General features: G+C 32.0%; 3 protein-coding genes across 4 annotated transcripts in view; 1 reads left to right on the forward strand and 2 right to left on the reverse strand.

Annotated features, from left to right (window-relative positions):
- The first annotated feature begins 6 nt into the window (after window positions 1-6).
- On the forward strand, window positions 7-5,134 carry LOC101511580 (protein STRUBBELIG-RECEPTOR FAMILY 8). The gene is made up of 16 exons (XM_004486131.4): window positions 7-29; window positions 453-585; window positions 681-752; window positions 852-917; window positions 1,035-1,106; window positions 1,205-1,276; window positions 1,720-1,791; window positions 1,879-1,944; window positions 2,015-2,080; window positions 2,172-2,488; window positions 2,708-2,967; window positions 3,227-3,498; window positions 3,663-3,798; window positions 3,904-4,043; window positions 4,158-4,314; window positions 4,742-5,134. The coding sequence occupies exons 2-16, from the start codon at window positions 464-466 to the stop codon at window positions 4,892-4,894; spliced, it is 2,043 nt and encodes a 680-aa protein (XP_004486188.3). The 5' UTR covers window positions 7-29; window positions 453-463; the 3' UTR covers window positions 4,895-5,134.
- Window positions 5,135-6,753: 1,619 nt separating this feature from the next.
- LOC101511909 (uncharacterized) lies at window positions 6,754-12,532 on the reverse strand. 2 transcript variants are annotated; one of them, XM_004486132.4, is made up of 9 exons: window positions 12,391-12,532; window positions 12,004-12,133; window positions 11,851-11,903; window positions 11,588-11,705; window positions 10,817-10,965; window positions 9,936-10,043; window positions 9,704-9,823; window positions 8,534-8,707; window positions 6,754-7,167 (listed from the first exon to the last, which is right to left on the reverse strand). In XM_004486132.4, the coding sequence occupies exons 2-9, from the start codon at window positions 12,116-12,118 to the stop codon at window positions 7,066-7,068; spliced, it is 939 nt and encodes a 312-aa protein (XP_004486189.1). In that variant the 5' UTR covers window positions 12,119-12,133; window positions 12,391-12,532; the 3' UTR covers window positions 6,754-7,065. The 2 variants fall into 2 exon arrangements, with proteins under 2 accessions (XP_004486189.1, XP_027187291.1); XM_027331490.2 differs by lacking the exon at window positions 12,391-12,532 and adding an exon at window positions 12,289-12,375.
- Window positions 12,533-14,113: 1,581 nt separating this feature from the next.
- The window catches only part of LOC101512241 (homeobox protein SBH1), a 6,528-nt gene continuing 1,802 nt past the window's right edge, over window positions 14,114-18,839 (reverse strand). Inside the window, exons 3-4 of the mRNA XM_004486133.4 lie at window positions 14,543-14,787; window positions 14,114-14,449 (exon numbers count right to left, since the gene is read on the reverse strand). Coding sequence (XP_004486190.1) covers window positions 14,246-14,449; window positions 14,543-14,787 — 449 coding nt within the window. The 3' untranslated portion in view covers window positions 14,114-14,245. The remainder of the gene's footprint in view (window positions 14,450-14,542; window positions 14,788-18,839) is intronic.

Genomic DNA, 18,839 nt, shown 5'->3' on the forward strand with positions numbered 1-18,839 from the left:
TTCCCTTTCCAACACTGACCCTTCTGATGGTATTCCTTTTTTTCTTTCTTGCCTTTTTGGTTTGATCACTTTGTGTTTGATTGATTTGATCAGTGTTTTGATGGAAAGTTTGGATTTTGCATTGTGGGCTGTTGTTTCAATTTGAATCCATGATGACCCTTTATTTGATTTTTCGTCCTGCTTGGGAAACTTTGTTTGGTTTGTGAGGAAATGCAGTGAATGAAAGAAAAAAACTGGACTTTTTATTTTATTTTATATTGATGATTTGACATGCCAAAAATATGAGATTTTTAAGTTAATATGATCTGATAAATGCATTGATTTTTGAAGGGTTTGATTTTGTTTAGTGGAATATTGCAAATATATGAAGTTACGAGTTGATGCTTTTTCAGACAAAAAAATATGGTCTTTAGTTTATTGACTGAAGTAATTTTTTATCTTTATTGTTACAGTTCAAGCTCTCATGGTCATGTACAATGCTTTGAATAGTCCTACTAAACTAACCGGTTGGAAAATTGTTGATGGTGATCCATGTGGAGAGTCATGGAAAGGGATAAATTGTGAGGGTTCAGCTGTTGTTTCCATGTATGGCATTCTCAATCATGAATCTTCATTCACAACTTTATTTTAAAAGTGTGTTTATGGTTGAAAAAAATTAATTTATTTGTTATGCTGGTTAGTGATCTCTCTGGTTTAGGACTTGATGGAACTCTTGGATACTTGCTTTCAGACCTTATGTCACTCAGAAATCTGTGAGATAATTCTAATCCAGGATTTTGTGTTATACTATTTATTATCATTATGATTGGTTTTTAATTTTCTATTTTTCTGTTGTGTTTTTAACTTTATAGTGACTTAAGTGACAACAAGATCCATGATACAATTCCCTATCAGTTGCCACCAAATCTTACAAGCCTGTATGTAATATTAATAATATCACATACAATTTATTACTTGCTCTTTTCGTTTCGTGGTCAATATTATTTTGATGCTTTATCTGTAATATTATTTTATTCTTCAATTGTGGCAATCAGAAATCTTGCAAGAAATAACTTAACTGGAAATCTTCCTTATTCTTTTTCTGCCATGGTTTCACTCAACTATCTGTAAGTTGCTACTGGATATGTACAATTTCATTATTTCATAATATTAAGTTTGGTCATTCATTGGAGCCACTCTTACTCTATTTCCATGTGGTTTTCAGGAATGTGAGCAATAATGCACTCTCCCTGTCAATCGGCGACGTTTTTGCTAATCATTCCCATCTTAGTACCCTGTAAGATATCTTACATAGATTCTTTAGTTCAAGTTCATAGTTTTCTGACTAAGAAAAGAATGCATATTGTACTGTTTTTGGCCATGGTTAACCAAATTTTGTACTTTTTTATGTTTAGCACTGAACAAGAATGAGAAGAAGAGTTTCATACCAAATCTGTATAATTCTATAGACTTTATATACTGTAGTCTTTGGAACTAGTCTATGTAGCACCGACACTTCAAATTGAAAGCATAATGTTTGACAACGACACAACACTAACACTTGCTATTACATACAATCACTTCTATTTTCTCAAATTATCACCAATGTCTAAGAAATGGTGTCTGTGTCGGTGCTTCATAGGAACTAGTGAAATATTTGATACTTTTATCGGCTAATATTCTTAAACTTCACAAATGATTTTATTTGATGAATGTTTGCCTTCATTTTGAATGATGCAGGGATCTATCATTTAATAACTTTTCGGGGGATCTTCCTCCTTCATTTGGTTCACTGTCCAATCTCTCTTCTCTGTATGTCCAATGATATTTTATTTGATGATTTGGTAGAATTTTTTTAGTAAATTCAACTTTTAATGCTTTTCAAAACTTCTTTTGCAGTTTCTTGCAGAAGAACCAGTTGACTGGCTCTCTTAGTGTTCTTGTCGGTTTGCCTTTGGATACTTTGTAAGTTCTTCACCCTTTAGACCTTGAATTTTCTGCGTGTCACATTCTTATTTTGCTCTATAATTTTCAGAAATGTTGCAAACAATAACTTCAGTGGATGGATACCGCATGAGCTTAGTTCTATCCATAATTTCATGTAAGTATTTATAAATTTTTCAAAATGCCAATTTTTTTTAATGCATAACTTCAACAGTGTGGTTAATGCGACTCTTCCAAATACATATTAGATATGATGGGAATTCTTTTGATAATGGCCCTTCCCCTCCTCCGCCACCAGCATCTTCTTTACCTCCACCAAGTGGATCTCATAAAAGTAATCATCACTCCGGGTCTGGTTCGCATACTAAAACACAGGGTTCTGATGGTCAAAATTCTGATGGTAGTAAGGGAACGTCAACTGGCGCCATTGTAGGGATTGTTTTAGGTTCAGCGTTGGTGGTTTCTATTATCTTAGTTGCTCTTGTATTCTGTATCCGAAAGCTAAAAGCAAAGGAAAAGGGTGCAAGAACTTCTAGTGGCAGCCTTCCTCCCGGAATTATTAATGGTGAACTCCGTTTCTATAGCGTTTTTGTTTCCAAATATATCATATGATTATGTAGTTTAGTTTCTTTGTCAAACTTAGTATAATATTGAATATATGCTAATTTGTTCTAATCTTTGTGGAGTACTTGTGTGTCAATATGGGATTTACTGTTTTAAGTTTAAGGACGACATATATTCATCCTTACAAGTTTAGCTTTTGCTTTTGGGTTTGTACTTGCAGTTACTCCTCAGATGCAAGAGCAGAGAGTGAAAAGTGTTGCTGCTGTTACCGATCTCAAACCTCGTCCTCCTGTAGAAAACGTGACAATGGATAGGATGTCTGTTAAAAGCGGATCTGTAAAGCAGATGAGGTCTCCTATTACTTCGACATCGTACACAGTCGCTTCTCTCCAGAGTGCAACAAATAGCTTCAGTCAAGAATTTATTATAGGCGAAGGTTCTCTTGGTCGAGTTTACAAGGCTGAATTCTCAAATGGGAAGGTAACCTTTTAAATTTTAATGTTGCATTTGTTATCCACTTTCATACTATTAGATTGGGAATTTTTACTCATTATGCTAATAGTTTGGTACTTAACAAGCGTTTTTACAAGTATCTCTCTACTCTCCGTTTATCTCTTCATTTTCTTCTTCTATTATTTTGTTAAATTTTTATTTCCTTACAAATTCAAACTCGAGAAAATAAGTATTCCCTAATACACAAAAAAAAATTCTAACAGTGCCCGCTTTTCCTTTTGTTTAGATAATGGCCGTTAAAAAGATTGACAACGCAGCACTGTCCTTACAAGAGGAAGACAATTTTCTTGAAGCTATTTCGAATATGTCACGCTTGCGGCATCCAAATGTTGTTACGTTGGCTGGATATTGTGCAGAACATGGCCAGCGGCTTCTAATTTATGAATATATTGGAAATGGAAATCTGCACGACATGCTCCATTTTGCTGAAGATAGCAGTAAAGCTTTACCTTGGAATGCCCGTGTACGCATAGCTCTTGGCACAGCCCGGGCCTTAGAGTACGTATTATACCCAGCCCCTGTCCTTTTCCCCAAATTTTATTGTTTTAGCTTTGTCGGGTGAGCTTAGCTTATTGCATCCAGTCTTAGGCGCGCTTATAGATCTATTTCTATAACAAAAGATAAAATAAAGTCGAACTACATTCACATGATTTGTTTATCAGGTACTTGCATGAAGTTTGCTTGCCGTCTGTTGTACATAGAAATTTCAAATCAGCAAATATATTACTCGATGAGGAACTCAATCCTCACCTGTCCGACTGTGGCTTAGCTGCTCTGACACCAAACACTGAGCGACAGGTTGGTGAAATATGTTTCTCTTTCCTTCATGTATTGCTGCACATGGTATTAGTATCTTTTCTTAGCACAATACATAGATTAAATAATTTACTTTGAGTTTAACAGGTATCAACTCAGATGGTCGGTTCCTTTGGTTACAGTGCTCCTGAGTTTGCATTATCAGGAGTATACACTGTAAAAAGCGATGTTTACAGCTTTGGGGTGGTTATGCTTGAACTTTTAACTGGTCGGAAGCCACTTGACAGGTGAGTGTATGGAGATTGATCTGTGGAGACGATGATTTTAATGTTTTCGTTTGATTATTATCTATCTTTTCTGTATGGCTTCTTACATCCAACTCTAATTTTTGTGAACTTTAGTTCAAGAGTTAGATCTGAACAGTCACTTGTGAGATGGGCTACTCCACAGCTTCATGATATAGATGCCTTGTCCAAAATGGTTGATCCTTGTTTGAATGGCATGTATCCTGCGAAGTCGCTGTCTCGCTTTGCTGATATCATTGCCCTCTGTGTTCAGGTAAAAAATTTCATTTTTTTCTCCTTTTTATTTGGATAGAGAAATGTTAGTGGTTAGTAATTTGTTAGGGGATGGGGAAAACCCTTCAGCGGCCCGGGCCAACCCAGACCATTGGACTACAACTTCAGGGACGTAAAACTTTTCAAATGATGCAATATCAAAACAAACATAAGGGCTGCCAACTTATTTTATTACCTGCTTACTGCCTTGGAACTTAGTCCATCTAGGCCTTTGTGTCTCTATTCTAGTTTGGCTTTTTTGCTAATGCACTTGGTCATGGTGCAAAAGCTACCTCACCTCACCTACCCTAAACCAAATATTAAAATTTAATATCTCATAATTTGCAATATTAAACAATATATTTGATTATCTGAGTTGCCTTCATATACTTGAAAATATGATTCTCAATAATTTTAATTGTTTACAGCCGGAACCGGAATTTCGACCACCGATGTCTGAGGTGGTGCAAGCATTGGTGCGGTTGGTGCAAAGAGCAAGTGTGGTTAAAAGGAGACCAAGTGATGAATATGGTTTTGGTTACAAGACTCCAGACCATGAGGCCATGGACATGTCATTTTAAAAGTTTGTGCCTCTTAACTCTTTTTTACAATTTTGTGTAAAGTGATGAATTTATTCGGCTTAAAAAAAAAATATAGGACACAGGAAAGAGTAGAAGTTTGTGAAAATGTACCAAACATTCAAGATATTTGTAATTATGTGTGTTGGAATTTTTCACACACCATCAAATACTTTGGAAAATAAACTGTATATTTAACTAGTCATGGTGCAATATAATGTAATTTTATTAAAGCCATTCTCATATTGATGAGAGTAATACATTTTTTTTTTAAATTTTATAAAGCAACTTTATGAGCTAAGGCTTTATTGGCAAACACTGGAGTGGTTGCTATTTGTGATGATTTGGATTATTATGGCAGTGAGTGCATAATATCAGGTGTCTTTTCTTCTTTGTAGCTAGCTGTTCTCACTTACCAATCAGAGACTTTGTTTTGGCGTTTTCCATTCATTTTTAGTAACATTATTTTTCTTTCTTCTGCATGATACTTGAATTATTTTTGAAAATATATGCTTTTGATTTTTTGAAAATACTATTTTTTTTTGTTTTAGATTTATTATTTTTTTAACCTTTTTATATAGTGAATAGGAATATTATGTTTTGGTTTCTTATAATGGATTGTAAGTATATGGTTTTGTATCATTCAAAGATGTTTTTTTTTTAATGTCACATCATGGTTTATATTTCGAAAAGAGCTTACGAAAAAGAACTTACAAGTAATATGTGAACATATATTTTAATTAGTTGGGATTTTTGTTTTTTTTAAAATGTCAATGTTAATATCTTAACTGTTAATTTATTAATATTATATTTGAGGTGTAAATTGAATTCCGGACCACCTTAATTCTTCTATTTTAGTTATCAAATCAACTTTATATTCTTTCTTTATAATTGGGAGTTGTGTTGTATTGCATGGACACAGTTAGATGACACTCCAATCAGTCATTTTAAAGTATATATTTCTCTGATCAATAAGCAAGTATATTAGTATCTAGTTTATACTTAAAACAATATCTGACCAGCTCACACATGTGCTATCCAACATGAGCTACTAGTTGATTGAATAAAAAAATGCTGTTTGATTAGTGGGGTAGCTTCAGAATATGAAATTCACATCCTTGTCTCAATAGGCCAATAACTACATCTCTAATGTATCCGGTAAACAATGACTGTGACGTGAAAATATTGTACTCATTTAACTTTTTACAAGCATTTACAAATTTTAATAAAATTCAATTCACTTCATATTATGAAAAACTATTACAAACTTTTCACATGAAAAGTCCTAAGATTTTACTGTAAGATAATTCATCTTTGAAGTAATTCTGCAATGTTAAAATTCTATGTACAAAATTTATCTTTTTCATAAAAATGTACAAATTCCAATTAAACCAACCTACTTCGTATTTAACCCTACAATTTTTCACACAGCTTAGGCAAACAAATTTAGTATGTTAGTGTGTTTAGTGTGTGCTTATGTGTACATATATCGTCCTGACCCTGTTTACATTTACTCTAAAAAGTTTAGATAACTTCGATACTTTTTTCAGTACTGTGATGTTTTAGGTATAAAATATAAATAATTTTAATCGAGAAGGAAAAGTATTCCTTCTTCCTCTACATAAAACTAAACATTCTTTCCCCTCAAATTCTAAAGATAAATTATTTTCAGTTGAAATTTTAAAATTATATGACTTGTGCTTTAATTATAAGACTGACGACATAAAATCTATGTAAGAGACCTAATTTCATAATCAGCATCTTTTATTTTTATCTCCTAAACAACAAATGATTTCCATTTCCTACTTTAACCTCCAAAATGCTTGCACGTCATATGATATAATAAATAAATAAAACCAACGGAAATAATTTGTTAAATCTATGAATAGAGGATGGAAATGACATGCTGGTTAAACAGATCCTATGCATTTGCTGAAAAATGAGATACCATTGGAAACCATAACAAACCTAATCACTTAAGCATTAAAATTCCACCATCCAATTCCTAAGTTCTAATCTTGAACACCATAAAAATTACAACTTTCTTTGCATGTATGAATTTATCAGAAACCTCTTGCAAAATATTATCATTGGATCACTGTGTCACAGAAATGCAGACACAGGATACTACTCATAATTCTGAGTAAATGTAGCGGAGTAAAGCAGTTACTGCCTCATTGCTTTATTGGAGTGTGCATGCGCTCAACAATTCTGTTCACTGCATCTTTGGACATAACCAAAGTGTCGTGCAACAAAATACTGTAGACATTTAAGCCCTACAAAAACATGTCAAAGAGGTCAACCATGGTGGCTATAATTATATACCTATTGCAAACTGAAAGAAACCAAATATTCAGCACATGGTCTTCATTGATATAGAAAAAAGTGTCTGTAATGTGTTAAATACTCGAGGAATAAAGGATACATAAGATGGGACAGTGACTATTGGGCAAACTTATTGGAGGTGTAAAAGAAGATTCCCTATAAATCACATGTTTGAACCAAGGATTCACTTTGAGTTTGTATCTATTTACCTTAGTATTGCATGTACTTATTTTGCTCATCCAAGTGTTTGAGCCTCACTACCTAATTCTTGTGGGTGATATAGTCAACAAAATAAGTAAATTCTAAATAATTTTATCAAAGGAGCTTTTGAATTAACAGTTTTTCAATGGAGTAATTTTAGTGGGAGCAAGAAACAGTATATAACATGAGTTTAGTAAGACATGAGTTAGGGATGTTCCTAAGGCGAAAAAGCGGGATTATAACATCATAATGCAAGTTGTACAATTTAACTATTTTAGGTCCATTTTATAAAGTGTAAGAGAGGCTGATGAAGATGTCACTCAAACAAATGGAGGGATCTTCAATCATAATTTCTACTCTTAAGTTACACTTTCTGGTCGGAGATAGGATAAGTTAGGATATGATGTGAGAAAAGAGGAGTTCGTAAACATATAGGATAAGGAGCATTAGTTAGAAAAAATAGTTATTTGATTAGTTAGAGAATATTTGTATAAATAGGGAAATACAAGGATAGAGATCATTATTGAATATTTGTAAAGTTTAGTGAATAGAGTAGTGACTCTACTGTGAAGGGGAAACCCAATGCATATTCTTTTATCTTTTCTATATCTTTCAATAAAAATAGCATATTCTTTTCAATCAATTCTTGGGTTTCTAACACTATCAAACTCAATAAGAAGATTCCATTAGATCATTATAAGACAACAATGTTGTTACGGCGGTGAAGTTTAGTGCCAATAGGAGCCAAAAAACAAGCAGATATGATGAAAACGCTCTATTGGATGAGTACATATATAATATTACGAATGAAAATATCTGGAAGAAAATTAAGTACATATATAATTGAGGAGAAGATGGTGGAAACTCCTAAATAATTTAAATGACCTTGTTCGACTAAATGGTTTTACTTCAACATTGGTTTCTTGATGGAGCTCAAATGCTCCATGGTGTTAATTGATTATTGATACCAACTAGTATAAGACTTACAGTTATTGTTAGAAATGCATGGACTCTTGGAAACACACTATAAACTCTAAAAGATATCTACTGCATAGTTATAATTATCACTTCCATGTGAACTATTATAGAAGCAACTTGGGTAAAACTGGTACTTACAATGGCTGGAAGTACATTAACATAATGCAGATTTTGTGTAGCTAACTTCAACTTTTCATTTATGGGGCCGCCATCTACGATCAGAAGTTTCTTGGTGTCCTCCATTTGATTGAAATAATTCACAATAGTTTTGGTTTTATGTGTGGGAACCTCCAGATCCTCGAACACAAGAAGCTGTACAAAACAATGCGTCAGATACCAGTGTTACACAAGACAAACACAAACTCTTATTTAACATATAATGCAAGAATAAAATACATGACAAAAGAATTGCAAATAGTATAAAAAGATAATTATTGGATGAAATAAATCAAAAGAGCACCATATACTCTACCAGAATTGCAACAAGACATTTTGGTAATGCAAACTGTAGAATATGATATAAGGATAGGGATAACAGATACCCAAAATTATCATTAAACTCATAAAAAGAAAGCAAATAAAGACAGCTGAAGTGCAGGAGCATTAGCATTGCCCTTTTCTTTGTGGAGTTTTTTTCTTGATTCTCATTATGTTTAGATACATGGTTGTACTGTATTAAATAGTCATGTGACTAGCATGTCACCCTTTACTGACCATACTTTAGAGCTCTGACAGAGCTTAGAGGGGGCATGCACTTTGGACAGGGAATAGTGCAGTACAGTTAAACTAGTATAAATGCGCTCCTTAGGACTTTGCAATCAGCTGCTATAATGATTTACTCTAAAACCCCAATTATTTTTGTTCCTACTTCAATTATCCCAAATCTCAACAACAATTCTGTGAAGACATTGCAGTCTATTTATGTCTCTAGAAATGAGTTGGTTCTTTAGAAGAACAGACCACATTGGTTATTTTTATAAATATATGAAACAAATAACCTTAAATTATAAAAATTTATAGCCAAAAAAGGAGTAAGAAATAAGAATCCCCTACAAGACATATTACCAAAGAATCCCCTACAAGAAATAAGAATATTGTGTATCTTGCCAGTTTGGCTGCTAAACCATTGAACAATATAATTATACATTTTAGAAATGAAATTTTCTGTAGTTAAAAATCACTATATTGTGTATAAGCAAGAATGTACACACATGCAACAGACATAATAATTTAGACATGTCTTTTCTATTTATTTAATTTTATAGAAAGAAGGCAAGGACAAAGACAAGGTTAGAGGAAGAGATTTGCCTTTCCTTCTGCGGCGCGAGCTGACAAAGCAATCTTTAGTCCTAGTCGCCGAACCTTCTTATTGAGTTTGAAGGCATGGCTTCGAGGTTTAGGACCGTGCTTCGTGGCACCACCCCTGAACTGTTGTCATTAATTAAATTTATTAATTTCCATTGCCAAATGGGAGTAGGAGTAACTGTGAATAAAGGAAGAATAAATATAGGCTGGATTTCGTTTAAAGAATGTTCCGTACATGAGGCCCACGCAATGTACCCTGCCTTGCCCTACCAAGCCCTTTTTGATTCCAAGGCTTTCTCCCAGTCCCACTGACCTCACTAATAGTTTTTGTCGAGTGAGTTCCCTGTTGGCAAAACCAATGAGCAAACAATTAACATTCCAAAGCAAAAATTTCATAGCTGACAATGTGGATCCATACTAATAGATCAATTATACATCCAATGCCATTATATATTGATCATGCCCACATATACTAGAGGCTATGATATTGTATGCAGTATTTTGTTATAGTGACTTCCTTGACATGTGGCAGCAAGGGAGAGAAGATTGAGAAATGAGCTAATTAAGTTAAAGATAATGTCAAATGCACAGGGAAGAAAAGACGCAATGCAGGTAGAATTGTGTACAGAGGCATTGGGTGGGGTCGGAGAGTTGGAGTCTCTCCATCATGTAATTTTTCACTAATAACTGTTGTCAAAGTATTCCATAATTCTATTATAATGTAACGACCTAGTCTTCCATTTCTCTAATAGTGAAACTAAGTTCCTATGAACACATAAAATATTATCAAGGGGTTTAACGCAATAAATGATAAAACATCAATTGAAACATTTCATCCTTAGACATCAGATCAGACATGACAAACCATAGTTAGTGTCCAAAATCTAAGTGTGTGTTCACTATTCCAACCCACTATTCCACTCCCTTCTCACAAACAATCATAGTGCAATTCAGAATGATGAAAGTGAAAAAAAAAATATTTCCACCATTCAACAATTGAATGCACCCAAAAAACTTTTAGGCCTATATACGGATTAATGTAGCCTAGGATTTCTAGCATTTCCTCTGGATTACATGTCCCAGTCCAATGATTCGAAAACATTATGCAGTCAATACCTGTTGGCGTTTTGCAAGCTGCCACCTAACAACACGATGAATAATATCCTTCCGAATAGGCAAATCGAAAACATCTCCAGCTAAAACCAGAAAGCCCTTGTCTTCGTTATGAAAGTTGGTAACTGGAATTACAAGATCCTGACAAAGCCCTACAGCATGATGAGCCACATTAATAATAACATACTTGGATCTTATTAAAACAGTATAAATTCATGCCACAAACAAGACTAGATAAATTGCCATGATAGATGGTAGATAGTGAAATAAACAGGAAACATTATCAAAGGTGTACTCAAAACTTTGATTTGTAAATACGGGCTAAAATATAAAATATCTGTTTTGTTCTCATTTTGAAAGGGGTAGATGCATTATCTAAAAAAAGGTAGGAGCACAAAAACATTCAGCAAGAACTAGTGAAAGCACAAGCTAACAAACACAAGATACTAGAATTTTTTTTTAAATCCAATATATGACTATGCCACTATGGTGGAAGACCTCAAATTAAACGCTGGCCACAAATTCCTTCTATTCCAGAGCAGAAGCATATCATTATCAATATATAAGATATTAAGATCTGAGTTACAGGGCACAATGCATGAATCATGTCAAACCTTAGGTACAAAATGGTTCTTAGAAAAAAAATACAGTAAGTTCTGACATGTAATGATATACAAAGAAGTGCATTGTAGACGATCATTGGAGAAAGCTTGCATCAGGCAAAGTATGATGGAGCAATGCGTACTACAAAATGCTTCTGACTAATCTTCATACCTATATCACGTTCAGATGTTGCCAGAGGCTTTTTGGACAATAAGTCAGATGGAATTGCACCTTCATCGTTCCCGGGAGTTAAAATCGAAGTACAAAACCGTCGGATCATTGATCCGGTCTACATTTAAATACACCATACCACTTTAATAAACAATAATCACAACAACCAGCATAAGAGAGAGCTGCAATGGTTAAATATTCATTCTTAAAGAAGTTACAAAAATAGAACAAAAATTAAATGTAATAGCAATGTGATAATGTACCAAGACACGTTGTGATGAAATCACTCTCTCCCCAGATAAACCGCTGCATATATCTGCGTTAGGAAACAAAAAAGTACACATAAAGATTGATAAAAGCTAAAAAACATCAAAGAAGATAAAAAAAAAACAAATTTAAGGCAAAAAGAACCTCACCATGTGATTTATGAAGCGAATTAAACCCAGTAATAGGAGAATCAAAACGCCGTCGTCCTAGTGAATGCAATGACCCATAAGAACGTAGTAACCTTTTTGAGATCAAAGCCGCCATAACTGAGCAAACAATCTACAATTCAATTGGAAAGCAAGTTAATATATATAACTGCCCATTCCAAGTTCGAGCAACAAACAATGGTCAAATGTGAAATTAGATGAAGTGCCGCATATAATGAAGCATGTAATGAAATCCAATGCAAAATAAATGAAAGAGTTGAGGAAGACATTTCATCGAACACATTGTAAGCAACATAAAAACTCAAGGCAATTTTCGCTGTTACAGTGTCCCATAGCAATTCGCAAAACGATATGAAGTAGAAGGATTACCGGGAACAGAACGCAGAGGTATAGCTAATAGTAATGATTAAAAGCTTGAGTTAGTTGCGGCATCAACATAAGACTAAGAATCTGAACTTTGTTTCTTCGTGTTGGATTCTATTATGCGAGTACCATGTCCATCGAAGTTGGTGGTGAGCTCAACAAAAACAAAGCCCTCGCTACTGGGCTTATATGGGCTTAGGTTACAATCGGCCCTCTAGAATATTTAACTTCATACTCTAACACATTATAATTATTATTTTTCTTTATTCAAACTTTAAATTTTATTTCGCTATAAAAAGATTTAGAAGTTTTTTATTATTTTTTAATTCACTTTTGTAATTTTTATTATTGTGTAAAATTTTACATAATACTTTAAAATCTTATAAATCAGTAAAATACTTCAAAATATAAAAAATCTTGCTATTGTAAATCTATTAAAATTCAAATTACGAAATTTTGACGGAAATATTTTTGAAAATTATGTTGGTCGATTCCGACATAATCTTTTAAAATGTTCAAAAAAAAAAAAATTTGTCCAAATCAGATTTTAAAATTTTAATCTAACACACTTTTTATTCTGTCATTTTAATTCAAACTATTCATTTCACATTCAACGACAGTCTGATTATTTAAGATTTAAAAAAAAAGTGATTTTGATTTTATATTAATTTTAACAATTAAAAAAATAATTTTAACATTCAATAATTGAAATATTTATTATTAAATATATTTACATGATAAAAGTCACATTTTTTTAAAATTTATAGTTAAAAATTGATTTTTATGAAAAAATTCTCAAAATAGATTTTCATTTTAATTATTTTTTGAAACTTTATGATCCAAAAAAATTATAGAAAATAAACTAAATACTTATAATTATATTTTAAGATAAACTATATTTAAATTACTTTTTACTTTTTTAAAAAAACTATTATAATAAAAAAATAAAATATTATAAAAATAATTTTTTTTTTAATCTTAAACAAACGTACCTAAATAAAAAGAATTTGAATTATTCATTCACACAAACTTTTCTGGAACACATGAAAAATCACAATTTTCAAAATGTTCGCAAAGTAATTTTACATAACAAAAATCTAAAATTGCAATTTCTGAAATTCCATAAAAAGTCAATTTTAAAATTTCTGTAACACATTTTCAATAATTGAAATTTCAGATACGTATCTTATATTCCATAAATAATTATTTGTTTTGTCGAGTGAAAGAAAATATGAAACTTTTTAAAAGTGTCATGAGTGCAATTAGATTTAAGTGAATTTATGGAAGTCGAATTATAAGGTGTAGAGATTTGACAACTACTTTAGCAAGACGTTGGATTTAGAATTTTGAGTCCACGAATATTTCATTTTGCTATTAATTTCGTATTAATATAAATTTAGATTTAATCGAAGACATACATGATGCAAATTTAGATCAGAAAATAATTTCCAACAAGCATAAAATACAACCAATTTCAATTACAACTTGAACTCAGATTCTCAAAACTAATTCGTTGCTTAGTTTTATTTTGGAAATGTCGCATAGTATGATATATCAGAAGATACTATTGATAAATTTGAAATTTAAATTGGAAATTTAATTTATATTATTCATGAGAACAATCTAAAAACCAGCTGCGTAGACATATGGATATGGTATTGAAATCTAATAATGATACAACATGCTTAATTAATTTTTTTTAAACATTAATATATATTAATAATTAATATGAATATATAATATTATAAGGTTTTATAATTAATTAACTTCGAAGTGACATATGAATGCCATACAACACATAGTTAATTAAGAGGGAGAGTTAACCAGAAGCAGGGAGGTGTAATAATGTAATTAATAATATCTAGAGCATGGTGTTAGGAAGATCCATGGAAAATGGATTGGTGAGAACATTATCCATGTAATAATGTGGATGACTTGGATCCATCACAACAAACTGCATATCCTCGGAAGGCTTCCAGTGCCTTTTCCTTTGATTAATAAACCAGTTGTTTATTTGCTTTTGATCCAAACCTGTTGACTCTGCAAGTGCCAGCTTCTGTGATTCCTGTTATTCATAAATACACAAGAAAACAAAATTTAATTAGTAATTTAGCGATATAATAATCCAAAAGTAGCAATGAGGGTAGAGAGTACATACAGAAGGGTAAGGCCATTTGTAATGTCTGCTCCACCATTCAAGTAATTGCTGCCTTGCTTCTTTTGGTAGTTTTCCTTTTTTCCTCTTCTTCATGAATTCTTGCTTCAGACTCCCCAAATATCCACTGTACTTTCTCAATAGTTGACCCTTTAATTCCCTGTCTTCTGCCTGAGGATCTATCATGTTGTATAGATCAACATCTTCTTCAGATGATCCATTCCTATCTCCTCCACCTTCATTACAACCTAATCATCATATCAATCAATTTAATCATCATCATTCAAAATATAATTAACCACTAAAAGCATGTATTTGTGCAATATTTCTAACCAATGTGACACCAGTTTTTATAACCAATAATAGTTACTACCAGTAAATACAATTTTACTGGGGAGCCGAGGTAGCACCGAGATCACCAACAAGTGTTTGAGACACTATATTTCGCTCTAAAACTTTGGAATGGAAATATAGATTACCACTCTTATATATAAATATATGAACATTTAGCCCATTTATAGACAATGTAGGACAATCACTCACACCCTTATTCTAACAAATCTAGTCAACAATTAAATTTGTATAGAAAACAAACTTATATAGAAACTAAAATTTAGAGTCAATAAATCTAACACTCACCCAATGCGGACAAGTTATTTCAACATGTAATCCCATTAGGGGAAGTGTAGAAACCAACAAAACCCCTCATCGGATGATGCAAATACTAAGGTATTAAGGAAGGGAGGGAAAGGCTTCGGAAATAAAGAAGGATAAAGTAAAAATAATTCAAGGCTTCAGTAGGGAAGGGCTTTGGGATTTATTTTTCTTCATAGTCCAAAATCCCCTAATTTGGAGGAACTCAAAAATGGCATTGGAAATTTTGGTGGATTTTGAAAAATTCTTTAAATCCAATCTCTATTGTTGTAATACACTCAATATTAAAAATGTAATACTCATAAACATTCATTATAAACATTCATAAACAATCAACTAATTGGATTTGTGCCAAAATTTCACCGGTAGTTTCTTCTCTCACCCTTATCAAAAGCTTCCGAAATACACCTCTAAATTCCAAAAGTGAGTAGAAGTAATTAAAAATTGGACTCCTTCAAGAATTTACAACTAACTAGTAAATCAATACAGTCAATGAATACTTTCTTAATTATTTGTGCCAGTAAAATTTCAGCCAGCTGAAAGTAGCACAAGGGTGAATATATGATTAAAAAAAATAAAGGATAACTAACAGTACAACCTTCAATCATTGGAAAATAATTATTTCAGCACATGAAAAATTAGCACATAAACTGGTGCATAGGATAAAGAGCTGGGAGAACCCATTATCTAAACATTATTCATTCCCAAGGCTAGCTCCATGCATCTAAGCCATGAGATAATGGACACACTCCTTTTCCTTCAAAGAACACAAAGTTAAAGATTAAAAAAAGTTTATTCCACTTCCTCGTGAAGGTATACTTCACCAACATTACTTGTGGAGGGAAACGTGTTCGGAATACAGCCCTAGTCAAACCTAGAGGATAATTCAATACTGCCTAGGAATGTCTAAAATGTATCAGCTAAGTGGTAAAAACTTGAATTTGTAATTCAAGGAACAAAGTTCAAATCCACTTATAGACAATTGTAAATAGTCATTAGTGACACTTTAATTAATAACCAAAATGCAAGAAAAATATTACAGCTTAACAAGAAAAATATCACAGCTTAACAAGAAAAAAACGGAAACCCCTAACCTTACAAATTTTGGGTTGAGTTAGAAGCAAAACTAAAGATTCAAAATAAGAGATTTTAACAAAATAAAAACATCAAAGGCATAAAAAAATAAGCAGTTGACAACTATTTTAAAAAAAAATTATTGCAATGTTATGTTTTGAAGGGCAAGATAGTACATTACTACAAGTAGACTTCAATAATTGAAAAACCAATATGAACTACAAAAATAGGTGGGAACATGAACATAAAGATGGACAACATTGAATTGCTTACAAGAGGCTGTTGTAAACTTTGGAAATCAATATGTTGAAATTAAAGTTACTACTACTACTACTTCTTTTAGACATACATAGTTGGATGCTTGAAAAACAATGATTCACTAAAAGCTTGGTCATGTTAATATCCAGGGCATTATGCAATAAAGTTCTTACTTATTTTCATCATAGTCATTAGCAGCAAAGTTTGACCAAAATTATTGATGTTCATCAAATTCAATTGTAACCTTCATTCAGCATATAGATTTGACAGTTTATATATATAGCACAAGCATTATTACTTGTGGTGGAAAAGCAACATAGATAAAAGCATGACAGTGTTTATCCATTTTCAGTTAAGGACAAGCAAACAATTTTTTTTATTTATTTATAATATATTCTATTAAACACACATACATGATTCTAACAAGCATTATTAAAACATGCATCTTCACCTGCAGACACAAATAAATGCAGAATGATGACAACACATATAACTACACTGTTTAAGAAATTATAGTACAAATTAAGGAAATATTCTAAATATTCCAATTATAGGGAGTTGTGTCATGTGTGTACACGGAACCTTGAGAAAAAGTAACTAGGAAAAACTAATATTCATCATTATTCTTAAGGTCGAAATAACAAATCATAGCTTGAGTCCCAAAAAGAAACTAACTCATTATAACATAATCTCTTTTCATGTGACTAATCAAACTTATATTTCAAAAGGGCATGATTGATACAAACAATGTATACTATTCTCATCTTTGGATATGCACATGTTTACTCTTTTTTGTTTTCTTAAAAAATCTGGGAGCAAAACTCACACACTAATTGTGAAGAAGTGGAGGATCATGGATTTGAACCTGTGCCCCACCATATCAAATGTCTCTGACTCCCTACAACTACTATATGAATTGCATTCACATGACAATGCACATGTTCACTCTACCAAGTGGTAAAATTGAACTTAATTTTAATTAAAAAGATAGGAACAAATGATCAAATTGCTAATTAACAACTATCATAGAGAAATTAAGACTGTTGTAACAACATATGTTGATCGGTCTCGACAAAGAAACAATATATGAGCAATGACTAATTTCTCTCTCAACGGCTATTACTCACATTGCATGGTGCAACAGTTTGGGATCTAAACCCCAAGATTGCCTTTGATAAAGGAGTCATCACATGATCATCCAAAATATAAAAGCCTCTTGTAGCATAAGGATCAACTACCCTATTAGCTTTAAGATGTAAGACTAAAATTTGATATATAATGCTCACTTTCTCTTTCTCTTTCTCTCTTGTTGATAATTAAACCATACTACTTTGAAATAAAATATAAGCAAAAGAGATTAATGTATCTAGTAAAAAATTTAATCTAGATACATCAACTTTTCAACTAATATTGTTGTTTATATTTAATTTCGGAGTATTAGTATTAAGGGAAAATCCAATTGACTTGGGAATTTTATTTCATAAAATCCACTCTTCATTTGTCCAAAAGAAAAGAAATATACTTGACCTCTTTGCAGCTAGCTACTGTACTACAGAATCTCCATTTAGCATTCAAATTCCAATTTAGAAACAAACTTGTGTAACTGCAAACCTTGAAACAAGTGCAGAAGAAACCCTAATCCATTGGCTATTTACAAAACCTAAATTCCTTTTCCTCTCACCTCTAATCTTTGGATTCATTTCATTCAAGTAGAATCTTAACTAATAATAGTTATTATTATAATTAAAAAACACAACAAAAAAGGCATCGAAACCTGAGAGTTTCTGAAACATAATCAAATGGGGAAAGTACTTAGATAAACTACGTGATGGTGATGCAACTCTTATATTTCCAATAAAAACAACCAGATGAATGAAACCAGAAACGACGAATTAACAAGATACCAATATAGTTCAGTTCCTTCAATGCACCAACACCAAGAAAACAAAAATATGTACTACACACATCACCATCTACCCTTTTTATCAGAAAAGATACATTTTGAATTTAAGGGCATATTTGGTAGTATTTCAAACTCACTTATAAATATGCAACGAAACTAAATTTTACCTAGCTTCAAAAATAAAATATCATTAAGCAATACTAATAATTAATTAAGAATTTTTTTTTTAAAGTTGGAAAGATAAAGCAGATCTTATGTTATTATCATCAGCTTCAATTTAATTTAATTCATTTAAAAAACCATGCACTTTAATTAACAAAACTCACAAACTTCCTCAACACATAGACATGCATGGATATATATATATATATATATATATATATATATATATATATATATAGAGAGAGAGAG

Source organism: Cicer arietinum, chromosome 1 (genome assembly GCF_000331145.2).
Source record: "Cicer arietinum cultivar CDC Frontier isolate Library 1 chromosome 1, Cicar.CDCFrontier_v2.0, whole genome shotgun sequence".
NCBI classification, from domain to species: domain Eukaryota; kingdom Viridiplantae; phylum Streptophyta; class Magnoliopsida; order Fabales; family Fabaceae; genus Cicer; species Cicer arietinum.